This window comes from Centropristis striata, chromosome 7, assembly GCF_030273125.1.
Source record: "Centropristis striata isolate RG_2023a ecotype Rhode Island chromosome 7, C.striata_1.0, whole genome shotgun sequence".
Lineage (NCBI taxonomy): Eukaryota > Metazoa > Chordata > Actinopteri > Perciformes > Serranidae > Centropristis > Centropristis striata.
This window is the reverse complement of record NC_081523.1, coordinates 25,290,467-25,315,713: the sequence shown is the minus strand read 5'-3', so window position 1 is coordinate 25,315,713 and position 25,247 is coordinate 25,290,467. Positions and strand designations below refer to the sequence as shown.

The following is a 25,247-nucleotide window of genomic DNA, read 5'->3' as shown; positions in this document are numbered from 1 at the left end:
ACCCAGAATTTTTTTTAAAACAGGAATAATAAAACTAGTAGTTTAACCAACTCTCAGTAACAAACACAACAAAGCACATACATAGTGTCCCCTTCTTTCTCTCCGCTGTCTCTTTTTTTTTTTTTGCTTTGCCATGCTTCATTACTGTCAATAAAATCTTTACTATCTTCATTCTTTATTCCACCTTCCTGGTTGTCCTTATAAAAAACATCACAAGTTGCTTTTGACACTGTGTGTGAGAAAGAGATGTGTCTACTATTTGGAAATCCTGTATTTGATGTCCTTTGTTTCTCAGCTTCTTTCGTTCACTATCCCACAGAAACTGTGGCTCTGTTCACACCAAAAAACCTTTTGAACGCTGGGTTCAAGTCAGCTGGTTTACTCTACCACCTCTGATCCTTCTGATCGACTCAATTTGTTTCTTATTCTGCAGCCAACACAGCATGGCAAGCAGGACTGCACACTGTACACAAACTTTTTAAAAAGAGCATCCCGACATCAACAAAAGAGACAGACTGCAGCTTAACAGAGAAAAAAAAAAAGTACAAAAAAGAAGAGTGACGGCCACCGCAGCGGCAACGCTAACAACAAGCTGCAGTATGTTTACTTTCAACAAGTGATTCATTCTAAAGGTCAGTCTAACCCTGAAAGCTGCCTCATTAGAAAACCATTCTCAAGCTTTTTTTCTAAACATGCGGTACATAATCAAGGATGCCGACTTTGTTAAAGAGTGATCTTACCTTGAGTGATTAAATTTAAGGTCATTGTGGATTCAAAAAGTCTTATTAATTGCAACTACTCCAAACACAGGTCTCCTTTCATCACACAGTGGACTGAAAAGGGAACATTACAAACACACACAAAAAGCAAACCTCACTGGTACCAACAATTAGCTTCATTAGATTAGTGCGTCTGACAGGCCTGAGGAGGTGCAGTCCTTGAACGCACCATGACTACATAATAGACTGTCTGTAACGGCAACAATAAGTATGCAGACACACATGTACATCTGCACCCACATACCTTTATCAGTGAGCGAGGTGCTAAAGCCAAGGACATTAAGGCACAGATGTTCATGCAATTCACATACACTGTACCCTGTGGACTGTTGCCAAGGCAACTGTAGACCACTGACAAGGGGCTTATTGGTTTCATGAAGTGACTGTTGGCTGTGTGTGTTCTCACAGGGCGCTAATGAAAGGCATTCATCATTCTGGTCTCTCTATCTTTACCAGTGATTTCTGACGACCTCACACACACACACACACACACACACACACACACACGGGCACACTGCTAATCGCTCCCATCATGGTGCCTACAGCTGTGTGTGTGTGGAGGAGGATATACTACATGGGGGGCAGGAGATAACATATTAAACATTCCTCCTGTCTCCACCTCCTCCAAAACACCAGAGAACACCCACAACCTGCTAAACTCATGCATGTGTGTGTGTGTGTGTGTGTGTGTGTGTGTGTGTATGAGCTCGGGCTGCCGGAATAAAGAAATGCTAATCTGCTCATTGAGTATTCAACAAACCAAATGTTTGCCTTGGGAAAAAAGCTCAGCTTAAGGGACTAATTACTACAAGTGCTGGATGTAATGTTGCTCTGTTGAACTGCCTCTTTTAGCCCCCTCCTTCCCTTCACTCAGATGTCGGTGTGCTTTTTTCTTTCTTTTTCTTCAATTTGTCTCTATTTCCACGAATGAAAATGTTTTAAAATACATGATTTTTTTGTTTTTGACGGTTAATGTGGAACACATTAACAAGAAGCAGATCAGAGGATGCTAATCTCCTGAAGCAGAAGTCTACGGAAGCCCTGAGAGGCAAGTGAGAAAAGATATCTGCTAATCCATTTTCTATGTGTGATCTAATTTTTTCTCTTGTGTTTATAACCTAAGAACAGGTGAAAAAAAAAGTTTCGCCAGGATAATATTTCTAAATTCCTTAATGTTTTTCATCCGGGAAATAGGTGGGAAAAAAGTTATGTCAGCATTTTTTTATTTTTATCCCACGATTTTTGTAACCCATTTAATATATCATGATCCTGGGCGCTACCTCATCTCTGTCAGCCTGGGGAGAGCCCTGAACTGATCTCATGCTTCCTCCTAATACATGACAGTTAGCAGACCGCTTCTTGTAACCTGACAGGGGGAGTTTCCCCGGTGGGACGTAGGAGGGTCACGTTATTCCCACCGGTTCCTCTCCCTCCTATCAGGCGCCCCGAACGACCAGATGGAGGTCTGTATAGCGACCAGGATCAATACATGTTTTTGTGAGAGGTCCCTGTAACCTGTAAGAGGTTACTTGGGGGCACAAGGGGAGCACATGCAAACTCCACACAGAAAGGCCCTTTTGCCAACCCCGACCAGCCCTGCAGGCGCTGGAGACATGGAGGTGGCAATGCCCACAGCGTCCCTGGCGGGGATCGAACCCAGGACCTTCTAGTTGTGAGGCGAGCACCACTAACTGTGCCACCGTGTCCCCTTCAGCATTTTTTATTTTTTTTATTTTTATTTTTTTACTTCAGATGCACAAAGTAGCCTTTAGCATAGACTCAACAACTAACGTGATAAAACGAGTGTAAAGGTCCATTTAGAATGGGCAGGGGTGTGGGTGGTAAATTAACTTCCGAATTTAGATACATCCCGTTCTATGTCAGCTACATAACTGTGTCCAGTAGTTATGTGCTTAATTAGTTTTAACCCAAAGTCAGTTCTTTTGATGCCTAAACCTAACAGTACATTTTCTGTGTCAATAAAGTTTATTTTGAAAAGCCTCTATGCATGTAACAAGTGGAAACTGACACACCGTTCCTGACACGTTTATAACTGACGCTGGGCTGGGCACCAAGTGCGCCATTTTTTGAAACGCAAGGCAACTGTTGGGAATGAGAATGTTTTGTTGAAAACAGATAAAAAGAAAAAAAGAAACATATTTTTGCAGGTAATGTTATTTTGGGTCAGGATCATTCAGTGTGTTTGTTTAACTCCCCCAAACAATCAGATTAATGTATTACTTATTATTTAATTATCTTATTATTATCTAAAACTCCTTTATACATAGTAATGGCTTTCCACACCATACTGCTCTTTAATTGTTTTCCCAAAAACATGCTGTAATATCACATAAAAACATTTTTGGTAACATCAGAATTTTATAATGGTAGGCTACTATTAACTTGAAATATAGTATATATATAGTTGACCAAAATATATTTGAATAAATGTTGCAAAATAAATGGCAAGAAATGATATGAACATATTTACAGTAATACCGTAAGTTTGTACTCGCTTTGTGTTAATTTTTCCTTCATAGTTGAAAAAGTTGTGAACCAGGAAGGCAGGTATATATACCAGTCTTACTTCATGTTCTTTGCATATGATATGAAATATTAGCCTTCAGCCACAAGCAAGTATGGTACGAATGAGAATTAATGAAATATCTTGTGGGGAATGTTGATGGTCAGAGAAGAAATGACTAAATTGCAGGTTCTGTCTTCTGGAATTTCAATTTACTTTTTGAACGTTTGAGTGATTAGAATGAGACGGTAGCTAACACATCTGCACATAACAGAGAGAATGAAAGGAAGGACTTACCTTGACCGAGTCTCTGTCTAAAGGAGGAGACAGAAAAAAAAGAACTTAATGTCTCAGTAACAAGCACAATAATGGATTTAGACAAACACACAAAAGAGACAGGTAATGAAAAAATCACACATAAACACGCACATATACAGAGAAAGGTGGTTGTCAATCATTTCTCTTCTGGAGAAACACTGCCAAAGGCTGCTTAAAAGCCACAAGAAGACATTAGGTCACATTAGCTACAGTTTCTTTTTCTTTCACAAAATTACCAATGGAAATTATGTGATCATCAGGCCTGTTTAGATTAGACTGCACATACTACATGATCAGCTGTATACTTTGAAGAGCAACATTGTTTTATTAACACAAGTAAACTTTCCAAATGAAAATCACAAATATGTATATATGCAGTATTAATAATCACAAGTATACACGTTACATAATCATCACAAATGATTGTGTAAAGAAAACATAAAACTGAAGGTAACTAAAGGGCTTAAAATACTGGTTGGGCCTTAACAAATTGCTGACTCATCAAAAAGATAACAGGTAGGGGACGGGTTGAGAAATTGTCGAGCCAGCAAAAAATGGTTTCAGGCAGATTCTCAGAGGGAAAGTCTGGTTTGCAGGAAGCTCCGCCCATAAATCCTTATTTGTGATATGTGAGTGTGAAATTCAGATGATGATACCAACTTAGTATCAAGGCAAAAAGAGCTTATTTTGGAAATCAGGGAAGGTTGTTTTTTTGTTTTTTACCAGAAATGGCAGGGTAAATAAGGATTATGCTATGTAATATTGATATATAAGCAGATGCATAATGTTAAAAAAGATGCGAATTAGGGACGTTTCCATCAACTGGTTTAGTAAACAAAGCTGCATAAAGATACTCCCGTCAGAAGATGGCAGTGTAATGTGTTGCTGTAGGCTAATCCGTCACTAAACAGTAGAAGAAGAGATTGCGTTTCTTCTTCTAATTTTGGGTTTTATTTGGAAAAAAACCTTTCCATCTATCGTTTAGCGCATTAACTATTTTTCGAGAAAGACAAAAAAAAAAACCTCAAGCGATCGTTATAACATTTATGCACATTTTTTGGAGAGTTTTATCGGATGTTGTTTTTCCATCAAGCTTTCCTCATGCAAATCTTCAAAACGCACATAGAAATTTGTTGATTTGTTGATCTCCGACAAATTTTAACACTTATAAACTGCTCACATTCTACATCTGCCTGAACCAGTGTGACGCTAACTTCCTTGATCTACAATAATACGTCATTACTGCAGCACTATTTACTAAAAAGGTGCTCTTTGTTTTTGTAGATTTAGGAGCCCAGGGAGTCAAAATGGCACTATATTTGGTAGCAAAGTGACCTAACTGGCAACAGCATGCACTAAAACAAAGAATTGCACTTAAAAAGAGAAATAGGGAACGCTTATTTCCTACATATCCGCCCATTCACAGGAACTCAGCTTGAGGAATTGGATTATTATTGATTGTGCTCCTAATGGAGGGTAAGTATTACCTGAGTTAGCAGCTGTTAGCTTTAGTGCAGCTGCAGGGCAAGGTTAACTGCTCTACTGCACTGTAAAAACCCTCACAGTCATGCTGCAACAGAGTAATTAAGAGCTGGCACACACTGTTTCTACACACACACACACAAAGACAGTCTCTATGTACTGTAATTAAATGCTTGAGCTCAAAGTCAGCTCACAGAAGAATTAGAGGCGTTCTGCATTTGCAAAAGAAAAGAGGCATCATGGTGGTTGTGTATCGCTCCCTATTAGGGCAATTAAAACAGCATAATGACAAATCAGTTTTTAATTGCTTTAACTGCTGTTCATCCAGAGTACTAACAATTAAGCATCAGCCAGTACAAGTGGTGGTATAATTCATAACTTTGACTGAATATTCCAGACATGTAAAATTAGTTTGGGATCATTAACTGAACAAAAGATAAAAGCTTTAGTATGTATGCCTATGCCTACATGTTTAGCATCTGCTTATGAATGACATTAAACAGCAAGAGTTACGCCATTTTTATTAAATACTGACATTGTAAAGGTTTGTCTCTATTTATTTTTTTTAATATCTGGGATAAACAATAGGATGTTTCAGCCTGGTATGTGCACTTTATTGAGATAAATAATCTGTCAGTGGATGTAAGAATGAAAAATAGACTGAACATTTAAAGATTTATTCAAATCTAATGAAGCTCTTATGTCACATTCTTGCATCATAATAAATAACAGAAATTTCAACAATGAAAAGATAAAATAAAGCACTGAAGATTTATACATGCCCCTCTCATGAGTTTGCATCATTCCGACAAGTGATGTAAAGTAAAATTAAAATTAAATGTTTGCAGTGTAACAAAAACCAAACTTCACATTGTGACTGTTTAACACATAAACATCCAGTAATGCACACTAAGACTTATTACAGACATGAAGACACACACACACACACACACACACACACACGTAAACTCATCAGCAACTGCACACACATGCAGAGCAGGCCTTACCTCTCGGGTGTTCGCTGTTGTTGTTGTCGTGGTGTTTCCTATCGTCTTTGAGCGGCAGCTGGTGGCTCAGGGCGGAAGACAGAGCCAACAGGCTGGCAGTACCGGCCCCGGGGGCCAGGGGGGGCTGGAGGCCCGCAGGGTGTGGTGTGAGCGGGATGGGGATGGCATGGCCGTGGGAGAGGTGCTGGGCCTGGAGCTGCTGCTGCTGAACCACACAGAAATAATGATTACTGTGATGCTACATTTTGACTCGAAACACTTTGCATGGATGAAGACAAAGAAGAAGCTGGGATGGAGAGACAGACAGGAAGGAGCTCCACATGGTGCCTGAAACATCTATTGTCTGACCAGCTGGATAAAAAAATGAAAGTCTTGCTGGTACCTTTCCAAGCATACAGAAAAATAAACAGATGGGAGGGGGGGAGGGATAATAGGGGAAAAGAAAAATACACGGTCACCCATAAAGTTGGAATAATTTTGTTTTCAGATACAATCCTCTGTTAATTGTGGTTTCATTTTCATTTTGATATGTTTGGAAGAGACTGATTTTTAAAAAAGTTTTGAGAAGATATACACTATCTGTCAAGAATAAAATATTCAATTCATGGATAATTCATAGTGAAAAAAGAAAAATGTGAGAGACATTGGTTTCTTGGGAGAGCAAGCTTTTATTATTATTATATTTCACATTTTTCTTTATTTTTAATCACAATTCTATCAAATGTAAAAATTATAATATCAGCCCATATTCCTGTTTTTGTTGTTCTTGTTGTTGTTTGTTTTCCAAAATAAAAGTAAATTACTTTATGAAAGACAACTTTGCCTTTGGTGGACATATAATAATAATAATAATACATTTAATTTATGAAGCGCATTTCTAAACACTAAGAGATGATTATACGATACGATATACAGTATTTCTGGCAGTTCTGTGCTGCAACTTCTTGTTATTTATTTGCACATTTATGCTGATACTCATAATCTGATCAAATAAAACTGGCTGATAACATGCCATGCCGATTTAAATCCGCGTCTCTATACCAGCTGCAGAAAGCAATCAACAGGTGCCTTTTTTGGAAATATCAAAAGCACATGAAACTCTGCTGTGATGAACAAATATTGAATATTTTCACACTGTAAAACTCAAAAGTTGAAGCCTCTTTGCAGCTTAATAATATTGGCCAATTCACTGAACTGTTGTGAACGAATAGGGTAGAAAAATGTTCCTCATCTTTCTTGTTGCATTCATGTGTTTCTCTTCGTAAACAAGCAACTAACTGGTTCACTCATTTAGCATTAGGCGTTAGTGTTTAGATCCAGTATTAAACATTTTCTTTCAATTACTCTCTGTGAAATATTTATCTCTGTTGGATCTGTCTTACAGCATCTTTTATTACTCTGTGTTTGACTTTGTCTGTGTGTGTGCAATACACCCACTCCTATGATGGCGTTGAGTTCAGCCATGGTGACCTGCTTGGCCCGCTCCACCGCCTGCACCACCTGCTGCTGATGCTGGGAGAGACACAGACAGACAGGCAGACAGGGACGATCAGAGAAAGTGAGATATTGAAGCAGCAGTTTAGAGGGAGAAAAAAAGATCTGTTAAATTCAGACATCTGGATTTTATGGTGGGGATTATGGAGATTATGACCTGTATGGGCAAAGAGAAAGGGACCGCAACAACACATTTATTCCTCCTACACAATTCCCTGGAATAAATGAGGATGGTGATATATACTGTCTGCACATGTGACATCAAAGTGATGCTTTCTCCATCCAAAGGCATCAGTTTGCTTTTATATCAAACCTGAATCACAGCTAAATGGCAGCTGTCATTTAGTCACACACTGGAACATTACTCAGCCCAACACTTATTAGGCTTGGGCGGTATCCATTTTTTCATACTGTCATACCGTCCTGACATTTCACCGAGGTATACGATATGTGACCGAGCAGCAACCTCCAGGGCTAAAAAGTAAAGCCAATGCGGAGTGCATTATGAGTGGGGTCACTTTGAGAGAAAGGTGGGTGCCCTCACAGGTGGCTCACCGCTAATTTCCCACACCTCAGCTCATCCAACCTCCACCTCTTTGTCCCTTCTTTGCATTAGCTGGCAGTTTGGAGTCTGCAAGAAGGCAATGTCCGGAGACACAGGAGCCACCCACTTTGAGCTCCATTTTGAGTCTTCAAAATCGTATGGGTGACTTCACAGACACTATACTTGGCCTTTTTCTGGTTTACTCAATATTGGTAGAGACACAGAATGAAAGGGAGAGACATGCAGAAAAGAGCTTTCAACCTGAGCCACTGTGTTGCACTCAGTCTTAATAGTATGTGCTCTACTGGTGAGCCACCAGGACAAAGCCTATCAACATTTTATACAGTTTATGACGGTATTGAAGTATAAAAAATAAAAAAAAACAGCTGAGGTGATAAAGTCATTGTAGTTGACAAGCTGTATAGAATACACACATCTTGTATAGAAAGTTTTGTTGGGTCTAAAAACTTGTAGGGAAACTTTGCCATTATCCACACAGCTCTATGTCACTTACATGCTGCTGCTAGCTAAAGCTCCATATCAGTCAGTGTAGCATGAAGCTTGCATCTTTATTTTTTTTTAAATCATACTGTTGGGGTTCCTAAATACCCTGCTATACTGTAACACTGTGATACTTCCCAGGCCGAACAGCATGCACTGAATATAAAACCTGACAAACATCTCATTAAACCAGCCAAAAATGTGCAGTAACAGAGTGAGCTCCAGGATTTTATTGTACCAGATCCAGTTTAAATGCCATCAGTTATCAAAGCTCTTTATTTGGGAAATAAATGCCCCTCCTCACAATCTGATTCTTACCAGTGCATTCATTAAAACTCGCTGGATAAAAAACATGAGCAAGTAATTGGGGTGTACCAGCTAGTTGGTCAAGTGTAACTTGCACAGGCTAGTTAATTCTGTCTCTGGGGAGTAGAATTTGAAAACCAAACAAGTGGAAGTCCAAGGGGGCAAATTTAGATTCATGTTTACTAAAGGGTCCAAGATATACTGTAGCACAAGTGGCCAAACATACTGATACAAACAACTAAAGTATCTTAAGGAGCGCAGTATATAATTATGTACTGTATGCTGGAGATGATGTTTCACTTTTAAGAGTAGTGAAACATTAATCATCCATCAGTTTTATAATTAAAATGTTTATGGCACAGCATTTATAACCATACATTCTATGCAGTTCTGTTGTCTATTTTCTGCCCACACATCTCAACAGTTACACAAACCAGTATAACTGCAAAAATCTCAACACACAGAAAACAGAAATATTTGTAGAGAGAAAGAGACAGATACCCAGAGAGACAGACAGCTAACAGGGCAAAGTCATCCAAAGGGTACAGAGCGAGAAACACAGATCCAGACGGTGAGAGAGAGCAGCAAAGACTCATCCAGGAGCGCAAAACATCAAAGTAGGGCAGAGATGAAAGAGTTTATCCGGTGTGGAAATGAACCTGACCATCAAGCTCAGCTTCACCTCTGCAGACTCCAGTCCAACCTGCCTGATCGTGACTCACCCACATGAAAAGATCCATCACTCTGATGAATATTGGCAAATAGGCTTTAATTTTCCATTGTTAACAATAATCTTAATAATTATAAAACTGGGATGACACCTGATATTCAATAACCAACTGTTTACTTTGACATTTCATCCAAATCCGATGCTTTTCTTTTAATCATATTGCCATTTTAGTCCGTCACATGACAGTTGACGCAGGAACAAATGTCTGCAAAAAAAATTAAAACAAAAAATAGGCAATATTACTTCTGTCATAACTTAGTTTAACTTATTTGCTGTTTTGTTTATTTCTAAAGTGGGTGGATCACTGAGGCTTCCATGTAAAGTACTGACTGAAACACTTTTACACTGTTGCATAGAAAAAACAAGAATGTAAATCATTTCAGAAATGTTTAGAAATTCATATTCAGAAATATATTAAATTGATACATTTAATAATTGGCTAGTAATTGTCACTTCTTAAGTCTTAAGTCTAGCAGAAACAGTGCCAATTGAAAAAAACCTGAAAATAAATACAAAATAATAATAAATAGAAACACTAGAAACTTGCTGCGGAAGAAAAAATGTGCTGCAGGAAAAAAAAAATCAGTAATAACACGCTGCAAATATAGAAACAATGCAAAGTTAAAACCACACTAAGGAGAGAAACTGCTGCATATGGAGTCAACTCAGAATCAGTTCTCCAGGCCTCCAGAGGGAGTGAAACAACTTGATATTTTAATTTTTATTTCTTTTGTTTTCTGAGGGAGAGGGTAAGGATGCGACAGTAGCATGGATATATTATAGAACATTATAGATCCAAAATTGTTCATGTCATCATCGACATCCTCGTTGCATTTGTTTTTGGGATTGTGTGTTTTTGACTTTGCATAATTTCTCTATTTGTTTGGTATTATTTATACAGTCTGTGGTGTGAATGTATTTGTTTTGACTTTCTGGAGCACATTTTTTCCATTTGCAGCACATATATCTGTTGCTGTACAACCTTGATTCGACATGTTTAAAAAGGTGACCATTACATTTAGGTATGAGGACGTGTTCTTCTCCTGCCACCGGTAAGGGCACATAGTTTGGAACGCTGCTGTGGGTTTTATTAGAGGGTAGGAACAAACAACATATATGATCATACGGTTTGGAGGACTTGTTTCGGGTCGTTGTGTACTGCATTTTCTTCAGGCAACATTATTATGATTTAAGTCAAGACGAACTAGACTGGATTTTACTGGATTTAGTGCCATTATTTAATAATAATTTTAGTTATTTAAGCTGTGAAACCCAACGCTTTATATATAGTATTTACAGCATTGACAATTATATGTATTAGGCATGATTCTGGTTAGGGTAAAATATTTGTGAGCAGTTATTGAACTCAAAACAGTAGGTTGACTGATGCATCATCCTATTAATGACAACAAAGCTGCTGTCAAACAAATTCCCAAACTGTGAAAAGGAACAAAATCAGAAAATGACAAAAATAAAAATAATAACAAAGAGCTTTCACAAACACACGCACAAACACAGTCGACGTGATTTGCTGCACAATAATAATATGATTGTGCTAAATTTCATATGCACACCCAGTAAAACGAGGCTGTGCATCAAAACAAAGCAGTGAAAGCCGTTTCCTCTCCCTGCCTCCCCTCTCTGCGGGCCTCAGGGCTGTGTAGCAGCACCACAGTCTAATGCCATTATTCCTAATCCACCCTAAACCCTCCTAATCCATGGCTAATCTGGAGGAGAGCTTTGGAGTCCACACTCGCTTCTTCCTGCTGTTCCCACCCCTCAATGCACGCACGCGCACACACACACACACACACACACACACACACACATTTTAAACTCCTCCAGAGAAAGGATTTACCAGCAACACACACACACACACACACACCTAGAGATTCCATAATAAACATACGGTATGAAACACACCTCTCACACCCACTACTGTACGTGCACACACTTACAGTGTGCATGCAGGTGGACAAATACACACACACAAAGAATCTTCTCACACACACACTTGGCTGCTGGCTCCTGCATATGTTAGTGGGAGACATTTAATAACTTCAGAGCATATCTGCCTATCCCGAGCAGGGAGGATTAGCCCAGGATAATCTGTGTGTGAGTGTGTGTGTACATGGCAGTGTGTGTTCGTATCTGTCTGTTTTGCCTCACAATCCACCACACACACTTCTCCTCCTTCTATGGGTGCTATCTGTCTTCCTTCCTCCGTCTCTCTCTCTCTCTCTCTTTTTCTCACCCACCTCCTTCTTAACTCGCAGCGACAGGCATTTTGGAGTCTTACCTCTTGAGAGAGGAAGGGGATGACTTGGGCGCAGATTGCGTTCAGCCGTTTGACGATCTCCGCCTGCAAGAGAGGTGGGCGCAGACAACACAATCATTTTTAAATTCAGCAACAGACAAGAAGGCGTCGTCTTCTTCACACAACCTACAAATGCTCCCAACCAGTCAGTGTAATGTGTGTTAAATTAAAGTAATAGGAATATGAAACAATAGTAATTTGATGCATTCTGAGTTGTTCAGAGCTTTTAGATTTCCAGTTAGAAAGACAATCTTTTGGGTAACAGCCAGTCGGGCCTATAAATGTACTTGACATGTTTGTTAGACTTCTAGAGTACAGACAATGTGTTTTAATGAGAAACATTAAACAGAACTTTTGTTTGTTGACAAGAAAACTCCACAGGGCTTCTTTGAGTTAATGACAAAAAAAGAAAGAAAAAGAAGAAATGGGACTATGAGCAGTATTGGTCATGAAAACAGCAAAACCACCAAAAACTCAAACTTCATCTGCAGAAAAATGCAAGATAAAAGACATCAAAGTGCCACCCACACTGTGTGTTTTAAAGATGATCTCTGGAAAGTGCAGCACAGTAATGAGCGCTTAGCACCGATGTCATCAAAACAGATAAAAAACAAACCCCACAGAGAGAGGTAGCGCTCTCTGAAACTTTATTATTGAGTGTTCAAAGTAAGGCAGATTGTCATCAAAGAAATCTGACTAGAGAGAAATGATTTAGAGTTAGAGATAGTTAGTAAGGCTTTATGGCCTGTTTAACCTTTTCAGGTTACTGATAAAAAAAATAATTAGACAAGAAGTAAATTAATTCATTGGAAGGAAATTAATCTGCATCTATTTTGACAATCAATTAAGTCAAATTATTCATCAAACACAACTGTCAAATATTACCTGGTTTCTGCCTGTCAGATGTGAGAATTTGCTGACAAAATAGGAAATCCGGAGAAATTTGTGCTCTGGTATTTTTAATTACTACTTGCTTTTGGAAGAACAATCAGAATAATCAATAGGAAAAAATCATTAGTTACTGCCATGGTTGAGGGTGATCTTTAATTTGATTACGAGTAAGATAGACAAACACTCCTCGATGGTAGTTACCTAATCAGTCCATCAACTGATTTTGTCAATACATCCCATTTTCACAGACACATTTACAATGCAAACTAGATTATTGTCAATTATCATATTACAGTGATCATCACTGTTGATGTAGACCATTGCATGCGTGGTGATTAAATAATGCTGATATTTTTGTCTCTGTTATCGATCAGTTCACACACCGAGTAGCATAAACACACAGAAGCAAAATCAGCTGACTCAAAATTCACAGGTTTTTAAAAGAGATGTCAACATTCTTTAAAACTGTCCCCCTTTACAACAAGGAAGTGATTTTGTTTAATCATTATTAAAAAAATACTGCTCCATGCTGTCAATATCATTCAGTGCTGTAGAAGTCCTGTGCACCCTGGGGTCTAAACCATTCACGACAGAATAATGGAATAGAAAAAATTGACACATTGCTAAGTCCCACCCTGCCTTACTGTTGCTTGGCTTTCACACCCAGTACGCCAATATGGCCTTTTCAACAATATCAGTCAGAGACATTCACATATTTAAAACCTGTAAAAATGTTCTGAAATAATAGCTCTGAAATGTCAGAGAAAAGTAAACAGAAAATACTACAAAATTAGAAGTATTTCAGAGCTACATTGTTAATGAATATTACATTAAAACTGCTCAGAAAAGCCCACCAATCCCAATGCAACTACCAAGCACCGACCAAACTTAGTTGTGAGTCCCTTTAGCGTTAGAAAACTTTTAGCCTTACACCGTTCACAACATGTGCTGAGGATAACGCAACAAGTGGATTGGCATTTTAACAAATGAAACACCAGGATCACGTCCAGCTACAACAGCAACGGAGAGAGAGTTGTATATAAGACAAGGTCAGTGCATCAGCACTGTGCCACTGGTGTCGAGTATGTGAATAAAAAACACATCCAACATGCTAACACACATTCCACAACACAACACAGACGAGGATAAAGCAAACCAGAGCCCAACTACTTATCTCCACTGCATTCAACTGACTCCAAGTGACTCCCTTTCTGAGTATTTTCTGAAATGTGTAGTGCATTCCAAGACCTTCACTGTTTCACAAAACATAGAACAACATTTAACCTTACAACACAACCATACTGCAAACATCATCCATCCATCCATGTTATTCCAGTTATCTGGGGCTGGGTCACAGGGGCAACAGGCTAACCAAGGTATTCCACAGGTCCCTCTCTCGAGCAATGTTTTCAGCTCCTCCTGGAGGACCCAGCGGCGTTTCAAGGCCCAATATTCCGGGGTTACCAAGGGGACTCTCATCACCCTCCAACAAGAGGCGCCCAGGAGGCATCCTGATCAGATACCTTTAATGTAACTCTCTTTGGATGTCTGACCTCATCAACTAATCTCTATGGGTGAGCCCAACCACTCTACAGGAGAAACTGATTTCAGCCACTTGTATCTGCAATCACATCAGAAATTATTTCACAATTTAATTTAAATCAAACCTCTTAAATTTTAGCAAGTGAATACAGAACCATCTAAATGATGTGTGAATGTATTTGTGAAGTTATTTCAGAGGCATTTTTGCAGGAAAATATCAATATCAGACTCAAAAATCCAGTCTGGGTCTGTACCACTTATCCTTCAGTATCTCTGAAAGTTATTCTACCGCTGCACTCTCTGAACATCAATCAACATCAGCCTAATGGGTGATTTGTAAATATAAACCCAGGATTTTATCCTCTTGAGAATTTGGAGGACTACAGAGAGAGGAGTCCACTTGAGCAGACAGCTGAAGGAAATCTTGTCAACTTAATCATCTAAATTAAAAGCAAACTGAAAAAAACCCCTCATGGACTGAGATAATTCCTCCAAGTCCAACACAAATATAGGAGAAGTTACATGTCAGGGGCTTGTTTCATGTATATAACCTTGACAGAGGTGAACTTTGCTCTGGTATCAGTGGTAACAGAAGCCCCCGGAGGCCATAAGAGCAAACCTGCAGACTCACACTGATACAAACCCTTCAGATAGATGCACATGCAACACTGCGGCAGGATGACACACATAAACACAACCATGTGCACACTGCAGGTACACACCTCCACTGCCTTCTCTGTATTCATCAGATGTTTTTACTGAACCCAAGGGTTGGCTTTTAAAGATTATACAGCACTCTCTCTCTCTCTCCACATCAGGTAGGGTTTTTTTAACAGGAAATTGCCTGATCCACTGTCCCAAAGGGAGTGCTCGTAGTGCAACTCTAATCCAAACACAAACATTAAAAAAGACACATACTAACTGGCACACAGGGATACACATCACTTCCTTTATTTGTAGGACTAAATATTAACAACTATATAGCAAAGTCTTTTCTCCAGAGGTCATGTGACCTACAAGAACAATAGTCAGGGACAAAACTTAGACTTTTGTCGTATGAGCTACATTAAGTGTCAAGCACCTGTAAAACCTTGTTTGACTCAAGAAGAGATAGCTAGAGATAACTAGAGATGAGTTAAGGTTGCTATAACAAGACTCAAATGACCTGCTGCGGAGGCACATTCAGAACAACGCAAAATTATTATTGTGATGGCAGCAAACCCAACTGGCTTCTATAGCTCTAAAACTAAAACAGCGTGAATCCAGGCTTTCATTGACTCAATGCAATCTCCTATTCAAGATCTGGTTTCAGATCTGAGGAAATAAACAGCACCTTTCAAACATACATAAAGTTGCAAGAAAAAAAAGTGAACTCTTTGAAATGACCTAGTTTTCTGCATTCATTTGTCATAAAATGTGATCTCGTCTACATCTAAGTCCCGATTATAGACAAACACAACGTGCTTAACCCAATATTATGCAAACAATTACAATATTTCATGTTTTATGCATGAAAAATTCAAAATGCTGGTAGAAAAAGCAAGTGAACCCTTTGGCTAATGACTCCATTAAGAGCTAATTGGAGTCAGGAATTAGCAAACTTGGAGTCCTAACAATGAAATGAGATTTGAATGAGGTGTAGAAATACTTTGACCAATAACCTCAAAGACTTTAGGTATTCACCAGTCCACAGTTAGATAAATTGTCCACAAATGGAGATGATTTAGTACTGTGGCGACTCTCTCTAGAAGTCTGTGCCCAGCCAAGTTCACTCCAAAGGCACAACGCAGAAAGCTAAGTGAGGTTAAAAAAATTGTGAGTAACAAGTAAAGAATTGAAGGAATCATCGGAACTGGTTAACATCTCTAGTCACCACACCCACAAAATAGAAAATGCATTGTGTCCATGGCAGGACACCAAGGAGGAAGCACTGATTTCCAAAGAAAGAGGCTGTTTTGCTGCCTCAGGGCCTGGATCACTTCCTATCATTGAGAGGTAAATTCATTCCCAATTTTTTAAAGGTATTCTACAGGTTATTGTCAGGGTGGCTGTCTGTCAGCTGAAGATCAGTAGAAGTTGGCTGATGCAGCAGGACAATGACTTAAAACATCAAAGTAAATCTACTACAGAATGACGACAAAAAAGAAAATCCACCTTTTGGCCCAGTCAGAGCCCAGAGCTCAATCCAATAGAAGTGCTGTGGAATGACCTCAAGAGTGCCACCAGACATGACACCAGACATCCTAAGAACATGACTGAGTTGAAGCAGTTCTGTCAGGAAGAATGGTCTGAAATTCCTCCTGAACGTTGTGCAGGTCTGATCAGCAGCTATCAGAAGCGTTTGGTTGAGGTTATTGCTGCCAAAGGAGGTTCGACCAGTTACTAAATCAAGGGTTCACTTACTTTTTCCACCATCACTATGAATGTTTAATGGATGTGTTTTATAAAAACATGACATATAATTGTTTGTGGGGTATTCGGTTAAGCACATTGTGTTTGTCTATACATGGGACTTAGATGCAGAACAGATCAGATTTTATGACCAATTAATGCAGAAAACTAGGTTAATTTTAAAGGGTTCACTTACTTTTTCTTGCAACTGTACAAAGATTTGTAAACATCATGTGGTTTTGACTCAGAGATGTGTTTCCACACGATCCAAAGACTGCAATATTTTGTATACTTCTGGGCGCTCCTTTGGGCTGTATTTCAGACCTCAGTTCATTTTTTAATTGACCCAGGTGTACACTGGAGAGCTACAGAAACCAGATTTCAAACAGAACATTTCAAAGTGCCAGAAGTCAAGAAGACTTCAAGAGGACTCTAGGCTAAATGCAAAACAAATATTTTTCTTTAGATAAACTTACACCCACATACACCCATTTATGTCTTTTTAGTGGGGGCAGGGGATCTTTGGGGTACATAGCAGCAGATGCCACATAGTTTACATCATCTGAAAGTGGAGAACCTGGTGATGAATAAGAGATACTGTGTGTAGATGTGTTTTTCTAGTTATACACCTTTAAACAACATTGTTTTGGTTAGGTGTCTGATGAAATGTTTTGTAATTTTGTCTCATAGGCAATGTTATGTTTGATAGATAGATTTGACAGATGTTGTGCTGAATTAAACATTTTTGAACACTCAAGAATTGATAAATGGTCAAAGATGTCAAGATCTTAAGGGAAAAAAATACTTTTCTTTAGCAGCAAGTCATTTTATACAGTTGGGTCAAGTTAAAAAAAGAAACATGGTCTCACTACAATGAAATTCTACTAATAGAGCTAAAATCATCTCACATGAATAAAATTAGGCTTGTTGAATCCACAGGAGTCTCAGCTTTCCAGTGATACCTAATTTATGCAATTTCAAGATTGCTGAGGTATGTAGGGATACGCAAATACAATAGGTCAAAACTAGAAAATTTCCTCTGGGGAAATTCTGAAAGGGCCACGGGAGCTACTGCCGGTGTGTGTATACTATGATGAGATTCTTCAGAGATTTCAAACTATGCCCTTTAACCTCAAAATATGTGTGTGTGTGTGTGTGTGTGTGTGTGTGTGTGTGTGTGTGTGTGTGTGTGTGTGTGTAGGTGTAATTAAAATCACATAAAGTTACCTGTGTGTGCATGTGTGTGTGTGTGTGTGTGTGTAATTAAAATCACATAAAGTTACCTGTGTGTGCGTGTATGAAGCATGTTTATGCATGTGTGAGGAGTGTGCGCACTTTAGTGCATGTGTGTGTGTGTGTGTGTGAGTATCTGTAACTGTAATCACATCAAAGATCAAAGGCAATCAGATCAAAGCAATCAACAGAATTAACTGCAGCTGTTAATGCCCTGAAAGAGTGACAGCAGAGGTGGACAGACTCGAATTTCTGGCCTCGAACAGAAAGCATTTTTGGCAAAACCATAATACCTATCATTGATCCGACTTCATTTTGAGCGTCCTGAGTTCTTCCTGAACGTCTACATATGTTTTTTTTTAAGAAAAATGAAAAAATAGCTTTGTTAGAGCGATCTAAAAAAACTTTAAAATCTCACTTCTTCCGAAATCTTCCTGCGTTTTTAATATGGGAGCCAATGAGGCTGTTGGTGGTGTTGATGGCACATCTGTGTGTCGTACGCCCAAACTATAACTCTGACAGCTTTACCAGAGGATTGTGAGTGAGAGGACAAATTTTCCTACATTTCTATGTATAAATTATTTCTGTAGAGTGGAATTTGCGGCCTGGAGCGCAGTTTTCAAATTTATTTTTTGACAGTTTTTTCTCTCCCTCTACAGTCTGGCGATGATGTCACACACTGTGACACGAACATTCCGTGCAATACACACCCATTATAATCTCAGAATTTCTCCAAAAATGATCATGGTCATTGAACATGGATTGATAAAAAACTATATGACCTATCGAAACGTGGATTAATACACCGATACACAAGACTTGTGTCTACTGTTTAAAGTTAAAATGGAGTCTCTAGGTGAAATTATGCCGGAGGAGTAGACGTTTAAAAATCTCCAATTATTGTTCTTTTTCGCTCATTTTTTGCCGGCCGTCCCATTCATTTCAATGCAAAATTTTGGGCAGTTTTTCGCGACTTACGTTGCAAAAAATTCGTATTCTGTAGAGAAAAGTAATAGCACACCGATCCCGATCAAACCGCACGTTTTGATATATAATTTGTCCTGCAACTCTTCAAGTTGTATGACTAGTAGCGGGACGAAATTGCGTCCGGAAGAGGAATAAGAAGAAATCCACAGTATAACAGTAGTGCTCGGTGCGATTGCCCCGAGGCCCTAATAATACAGTTATACTGCATGAGAAAAACTGCATGGTTCTTGCCCAAAAACCTTCATGGGACTTGCATAAAAGGTCTGTAATGGGGAAACTTATGTGTAGCCTGTAATCCATTTTCATTCAGATGTCTTGAGGTCAGAGGTCAAGGGATATCTATGAAAATAGCCATGTGAAGCAGCACCAGCTCAGGTGAAGAGTAGCTGCTGCAGAGTAGAAGAGCAGACTTAATGCAGCCATGTTCTCTCTAGCTTTAATGCATAAATACAAAAGAAGCAAATATAAATGCAGAAGCATAATTTCAAGCTGAGCATTATTCACTCTGCAGACACTTCCACAGATTTAAGGGTTAATGTACTGAAAAGATTCCACATTGATTCAATGTTCACGCTTGATGATTCACTTACTGACGACTATCTCTGTGTCAGAAAATACCCTTAAACATCTTTGACATCCAAGAGCTCTCATTCTATCTGATGATGTGTTTTTATTACTGAGTGTTGTGCTGAGCTTTTCAGACAAGACTTCAGAGGTAATAACTGTGGATCTTAAAAATATCTTTTGTAAGACACAGGATGTCTGAGCAGCAGCTTTAAGTAGAGTTAGGGAGCCCTTTAGTGTCAAGCAGATGGGGAACTCGAGGGAGGGTTACAGTTCAACTTACCTGTGATTAACACAGTGCTGCAGCCGCTCACGCTCCCACAGACAACCTAAAACACTGACATTTTCATTTTATATTTAACGTTTATCCAGGGAAGACTTGCTGTGCACACATGCCCTTTTTCAGCTCGGTTCTACTTCACATTCATGCACACCGGGGAGCTGCCCGGTACATATTAGCCTGTGAGAAACTCCACTCTATTAGTTGTTTGGGGTTTAAGTGCCTTGCTCAAGAGTTCCTTAGTGTGATGTGTTGATGGCAAAAGAGGCCATGCTCGCTGTTTGCACTTTAAGAAGTGAAATGAATAAAAGAACTGCTTCCTCTGGTCTACCATCAGGAAATGGATGTTCAAGGACACAGTGAATGGATGGCAGCTACAGAGGTTAGGATCAGGCTGTATAAGGTGCCATATCTTGTTGGACATGAGATCATTGCTAGGCAATGCCACAACATTACCTATCTAGCTCCCAAAGTTAGCGCTATAAGTAAGGATGTTGGCGTACCTCTATTAGAGAGCTGGCAGGCAAATCAGAGTTGACTTTTTAAAATCAATTTGCTTTCAAACTTCGACCCCCCCAAACCATGATATAACTTTGGGAGAAGGTAATCCAAACTTTATGCTCACTGTAATTGTATAAACTGGTAAATCTGCTTATTAAGTTTCCTTTAAGGTAAAGTCTCCAATTCAAATGAAATACACTTTTTGTGAAATGTATCAATCACTCACGGACAGCTAGCTATGTGTGTGCACTTGAAACAAAAAATGTTGTTCATTGTCTGTTCATGCACAGGACAGGATGGATCTATGAAGAGAAATGCAGTCAGAGCAACAGGAACGGTACGGCTAGTGTTCTTAATGACCACTGCAGGAAGGGTGTATTTGTTTGGGTGTTGAGTGCAAATATCAACAATCTTTCTCCAGAATATCAGACTCCACCTTCTGTTAATTCTTTTTTACATCATACAGAAATTAATGAAAACTGATTGGAAAACAACTGTATGTTGTTGTTTTTTTAAGTGGCTGAAAAATGAAGCCGATTCAGAAGTTCCAAAAACTGCAGATCCTTGAATGGCCACTTGAGGCCCACAGAGTCTGCCAGGGGAATTGAACGCAGCAGGTCATTTTAGGCCGCCAGGTCGGCTTAGATAAACCTGTAACGGATGGAAGGCGGCTCAAGGCTTTACATCACCCCTTGCTCAGACCTCGCCACTTCCCAGTGCATTGGATCCAATGCTCCCTGCTTGAAGACACCTGCTTCCAGTGCTACTGTCAACCTGGCTCAACTGTCCTCAGTGTGAATTTATATCTTTTTATTTCTACAGATGGGATTTATTTTATTTGGAATATAATAAGTACATAAAATAGTAAATTAAAAATACATGGTGATCCATAAAGTTAGAATAATTTTGTTTTCAGACCTCTGTTAATTGTGGTTTCATATTCATTGTGATATGTTTGGAAGAGATTGATATTTGAATGAAATTTTGAGAAGATATACACTTTATCTGTCACATTGTCACAACCATTTCTTGGAAAGAGATAAAAAAAAAAAACAACATTTCATTCCAACTGTGTATATGCAATTTAGAGGTGAGACAATTAATCAGGAAATTAATTGTTGCCAATAAAATCACAGGCTCCAGGACCAAGCCATTCATTGAAAAATCGTGAAAATATTAAACAATTGATAATGACAATAATGATTCCATGCAACCCTAATTTACTTTGTAGCCAATAGGTTAAAACATGCAAAACCACTAATACAGTACTTAAAAGACAAAGGTTTATTTTTTTTAAAAAAAGAAACATCAGAAACCACAGAAGTGTAGAAATAAGGCCTCTAGATCTGTAAAGATGCAGATCTCCACTAACAACGTTACAAGCTGAACCTCCAATCGATTGGTTTTGAAGAGTTAACCCTGAGATGTTGGCACAGAAAAGGAAACAAAAGCACTGGAGCAGAAAAGGAAATGGAGATGCTTTTCCACGAGGCAACACAACCAATTTCAGGTGACATTTTACATCAATGGCAGACAATCGTGACTGTCGGCCAGAGTGCAGGGGATGTCAGCCTGTTTGGCCAACACGTCTGTTCACACTACAGAGACTAAAGCAAAAAAGCAGAGCTCCTTTTTTTACTCAAAAAGTGTCCTACAGTCTGTGTAAACCTAGAGATTTTTTTTTCCTGCGGCGAGCCAGCTTCGACTTCGACCTGCACCTGTCACCGTCTCAACAGTGAATAAATAACAAGAAACGACCTGCCAGAGAGTCCTTTAAGGTTAGGACTCAAACTCAGGTCGATTCGTGGAGCTTACTGCTAGATTAGAGGACTCTGTGGTCACATAAAGCCCAGTAACCTCAGAGGCGAGATCATTTATTTATCTTTGACCCTCTGTGTGAGTCGCTGGAGAAAATGTTCGTCCAGTTAAAAAGGAGAAAAATCAGTGAGCAGTAGCGGTGTAATATCAAACATCCTATTCTATGGTTTGCCCCTTGTGAACAGATCAACAACATGCACTAAATGGTGTGATGTGCCTGAGTCACTGACTTTTCTGAAAGAGAAAAAAAATGGAAGTTGCCACTGAATATGCTTCTATTATTTACCCGAGAGCACCTACTTTATCTTTTAGCTTCTTGGATTACGGTTCTCTCTTTCTGTTAACAGGAGGCCAGCTAGCGCAGCAAAAAAACACCCCAGCAATAATCACTTTTCACCAAAGATGTTGCCCAAAAGAATAAAAAAACCCAGCTCAAGTACTCTTACTTTAACTCCTAACAACAAAGAAATTAGATCAGGCAGGAGCCCTGGAGTCAGATTGGGTCGGATAGAAGATCAAATGTCCATCTCCCCTGTGGAGCTTTGTAAGCACCACATCAGCACCACTTTTCACCACCAGCTAATACACCTAATGGACCCCACCATATAAAGGCTGTATTCCCTTGTGATGGTATGTGTGTGTATGTGAGTGGGTGTGTGAAAGACACCACTAGATAGGTAGGGAGGAACAGAGAGGAAGAACAAAGGGCGCTATACAGACAGCTCAAGCTGCAAAATTAGCTTAATGTAAGTGATGCAGTATTTCTGCACCTTCTTTCAGTTTGAAATAAACCGTCTCTTTCTACTGACAGGGTTACATATAAGCAATATTGACATAATTACAAATTAAATCAGGCTGTTCTCATTCACTGTTTGTACTTATACCTACGAACAGTAATGCATTGTTGTTCATGGATAACCCATGTAATTATGAGCTATGAGGTGCAGCTTATAACCACCCATATTGCTTTTTGTCATTAGACGGCGACCCCTAGTGGCTGCAGTAATTATGACGGGACAGGAGAAAAGCAGTAAGTGAAGCAATTCAGTATTAAGGCAGAAAAAAGCTGTGAAAACACAAATAAATGAATACTTTACAATAAAATAGCTAAGATAAGATAAGCGGTTAAAAAAAGACAACCAGCTGAAACTCACTGCATTCAGCCAACATAGCCCGCAAGTTATGTTGCATTTTATTGCTCAGAGTGTTTGGGTTATGGAGTGACAACAAAGTATGTATCAAAATTTTCTGAATTGTTGTTCTGACTCAAGGGGGCGTTTACGTGAATTCACATCTGCTCAAAACTGTAATAAGAGCTTCCTTGGTCCGTCATTTAAAATCATATTTCCTGTAATTTAAAGGTTCCGACGTGCTATTAATCTGGTTCTAAATGCATTTTCTAGAAGAAAGATATTACTTGACCCAAATCCTCGAAATGAACCAAATGGCTCCCTATCCGCCGCTGTAAAATGAGTTGTCAGACCTTGTTGGAAACACTGCCATTCTTCAGTATCAAAACGTCTTATTACTTCCTTCTTTCACCACTTTCTCCTCCCTCCTCCTTCCCTTTCCTCCCCATCCTTCGCTTGCTTTATTTCTCTTTCAGCCTCGCTAATTTGCAATTGATTTGCTGTCCTCTCGCAGCTCAGTCCCATGCTCTACACCCCTCGTACCTTCCTCCCGCCTCATCCCCTCCTCTCTCCACCTCCCCGCCTCCCGTCCTCTCCTCCGTCTATGAGTCAATTTCTCTTTAACGAGGGCACCAGAGCCCTTCTGTGTAAATAAAACAGAGCAGAGCCAAAAATCAATGGGCCTATTACCCTCAGAAAATGCTAAACAAGCAATATTAGCAATTCGCTTGGTAGCGGAGGTCGACTGCCTTAATGGGAGTGGAGCTCGACAACATCACCCCCACCTCCTCCACCCCCACTCTTCAATTTCGGCATCCACTCAACGAGCCACACACGTCGTATCGTCATATCAAACACTGTGGATGGAAGACACACATTGACACCCATGCACACTGGTGTACAAGTGCACACAAACACAGCCTGCACATCAAAATAATTAGCTTCCAAAACACAGACACACAACACACACACATACACACACACACACACACACACACACACACACACACACACACACACACACACACACACACAGTTTTGGCAGAAATTAGGGATTCACTCTCCAAAACTGTTTTCTGACAGAAATCATTGGGCACCACACAGAGCCACAGGCCACATTTTACCTCTTTTTATTTATACTCCCTTTCCCACAACACACACACACACACACACACACACACACACACACGGCAGCAGCAGCAGCAGCAGACAGCAGGATTTATAGTAGACACCCCGTATTTCATCAGACAAGTCTGATTAGTGTGCCAGTAAAAAGCTGCATGTGCACACACAGAAACACACAACAGAAAAAAAACACAAAGACCAATCCATGCAAAGGTCTACAACATATGAAAACACACACCCAACACGCACAAATAGTACACACACAACTAAATAAACAATTATAGTGTCCATACAGATAAAAAACAGAAATACACACACGCACACACACACAAAGTAAACACGTACAGTATACATACAGGCTGTTATACAGATACTCTGCAACACACACACACACGCACACACACACACACACACACACAGCAGAGTAAACACACAGTATAGATACACACAGATAGACAGTCTCACACACAGCAAAACAAAGGCCAAGCATTTATCACTTCCTCTCATGCGCACAAACACACACACATTGGCTCATACACACTACACACACCATTTCTCTGGGAATGAACGTGTAGCTGGTTAGCTGTGGCCCATTTAGCCTGGCAGCTGATGTGTGGTTAACACAGACATTTATGCTAATGACCTTGCGCGTTTAAAAAAGGCAGCAGTAATGTAAAGGCTCGTTAAAGGCCAAATCCTCCAGTCATTTTTCAGCCCATTTTCTTGTTCAATTAAACTGATGAAATCATTATTCACACGTGGAATTACTTATTCAACCTCACA

The 25,247-nt window shown here is 39.4% G+C and overlaps 1 protein-coding gene across 1 annotated transcript in view; it reads right to left on the bottom strand.

Annotated features, from left to right (window-relative positions):
• The window catches only part of LOC131974495 (transducin-like enhancer protein 4), a 45,177-nt gene that overhangs the window by 15,672 nt on the left and 4,258 nt on the right, over window positions 1-25,247 (bottom strand). Inside the window, exons 5-8 of the mRNA XM_059336817.1 lie at window positions 11,985-12,047; window positions 7,548-7,622; window positions 6,111-6,312; window positions 3,601-3,617 (exon numbers count right to left, since the gene is read on the bottom strand). Coding sequence (XP_059192800.1) covers window positions 3,601-3,617; window positions 6,111-6,312; window positions 7,548-7,622; window positions 11,985-12,047 — 357 coding nt within the window. The remainder of the gene's footprint in view (window positions 1-3,600; window positions 3,618-6,110; window positions 6,313-7,547; window positions 7,623-11,984; window positions 12,048-25,247) is intronic.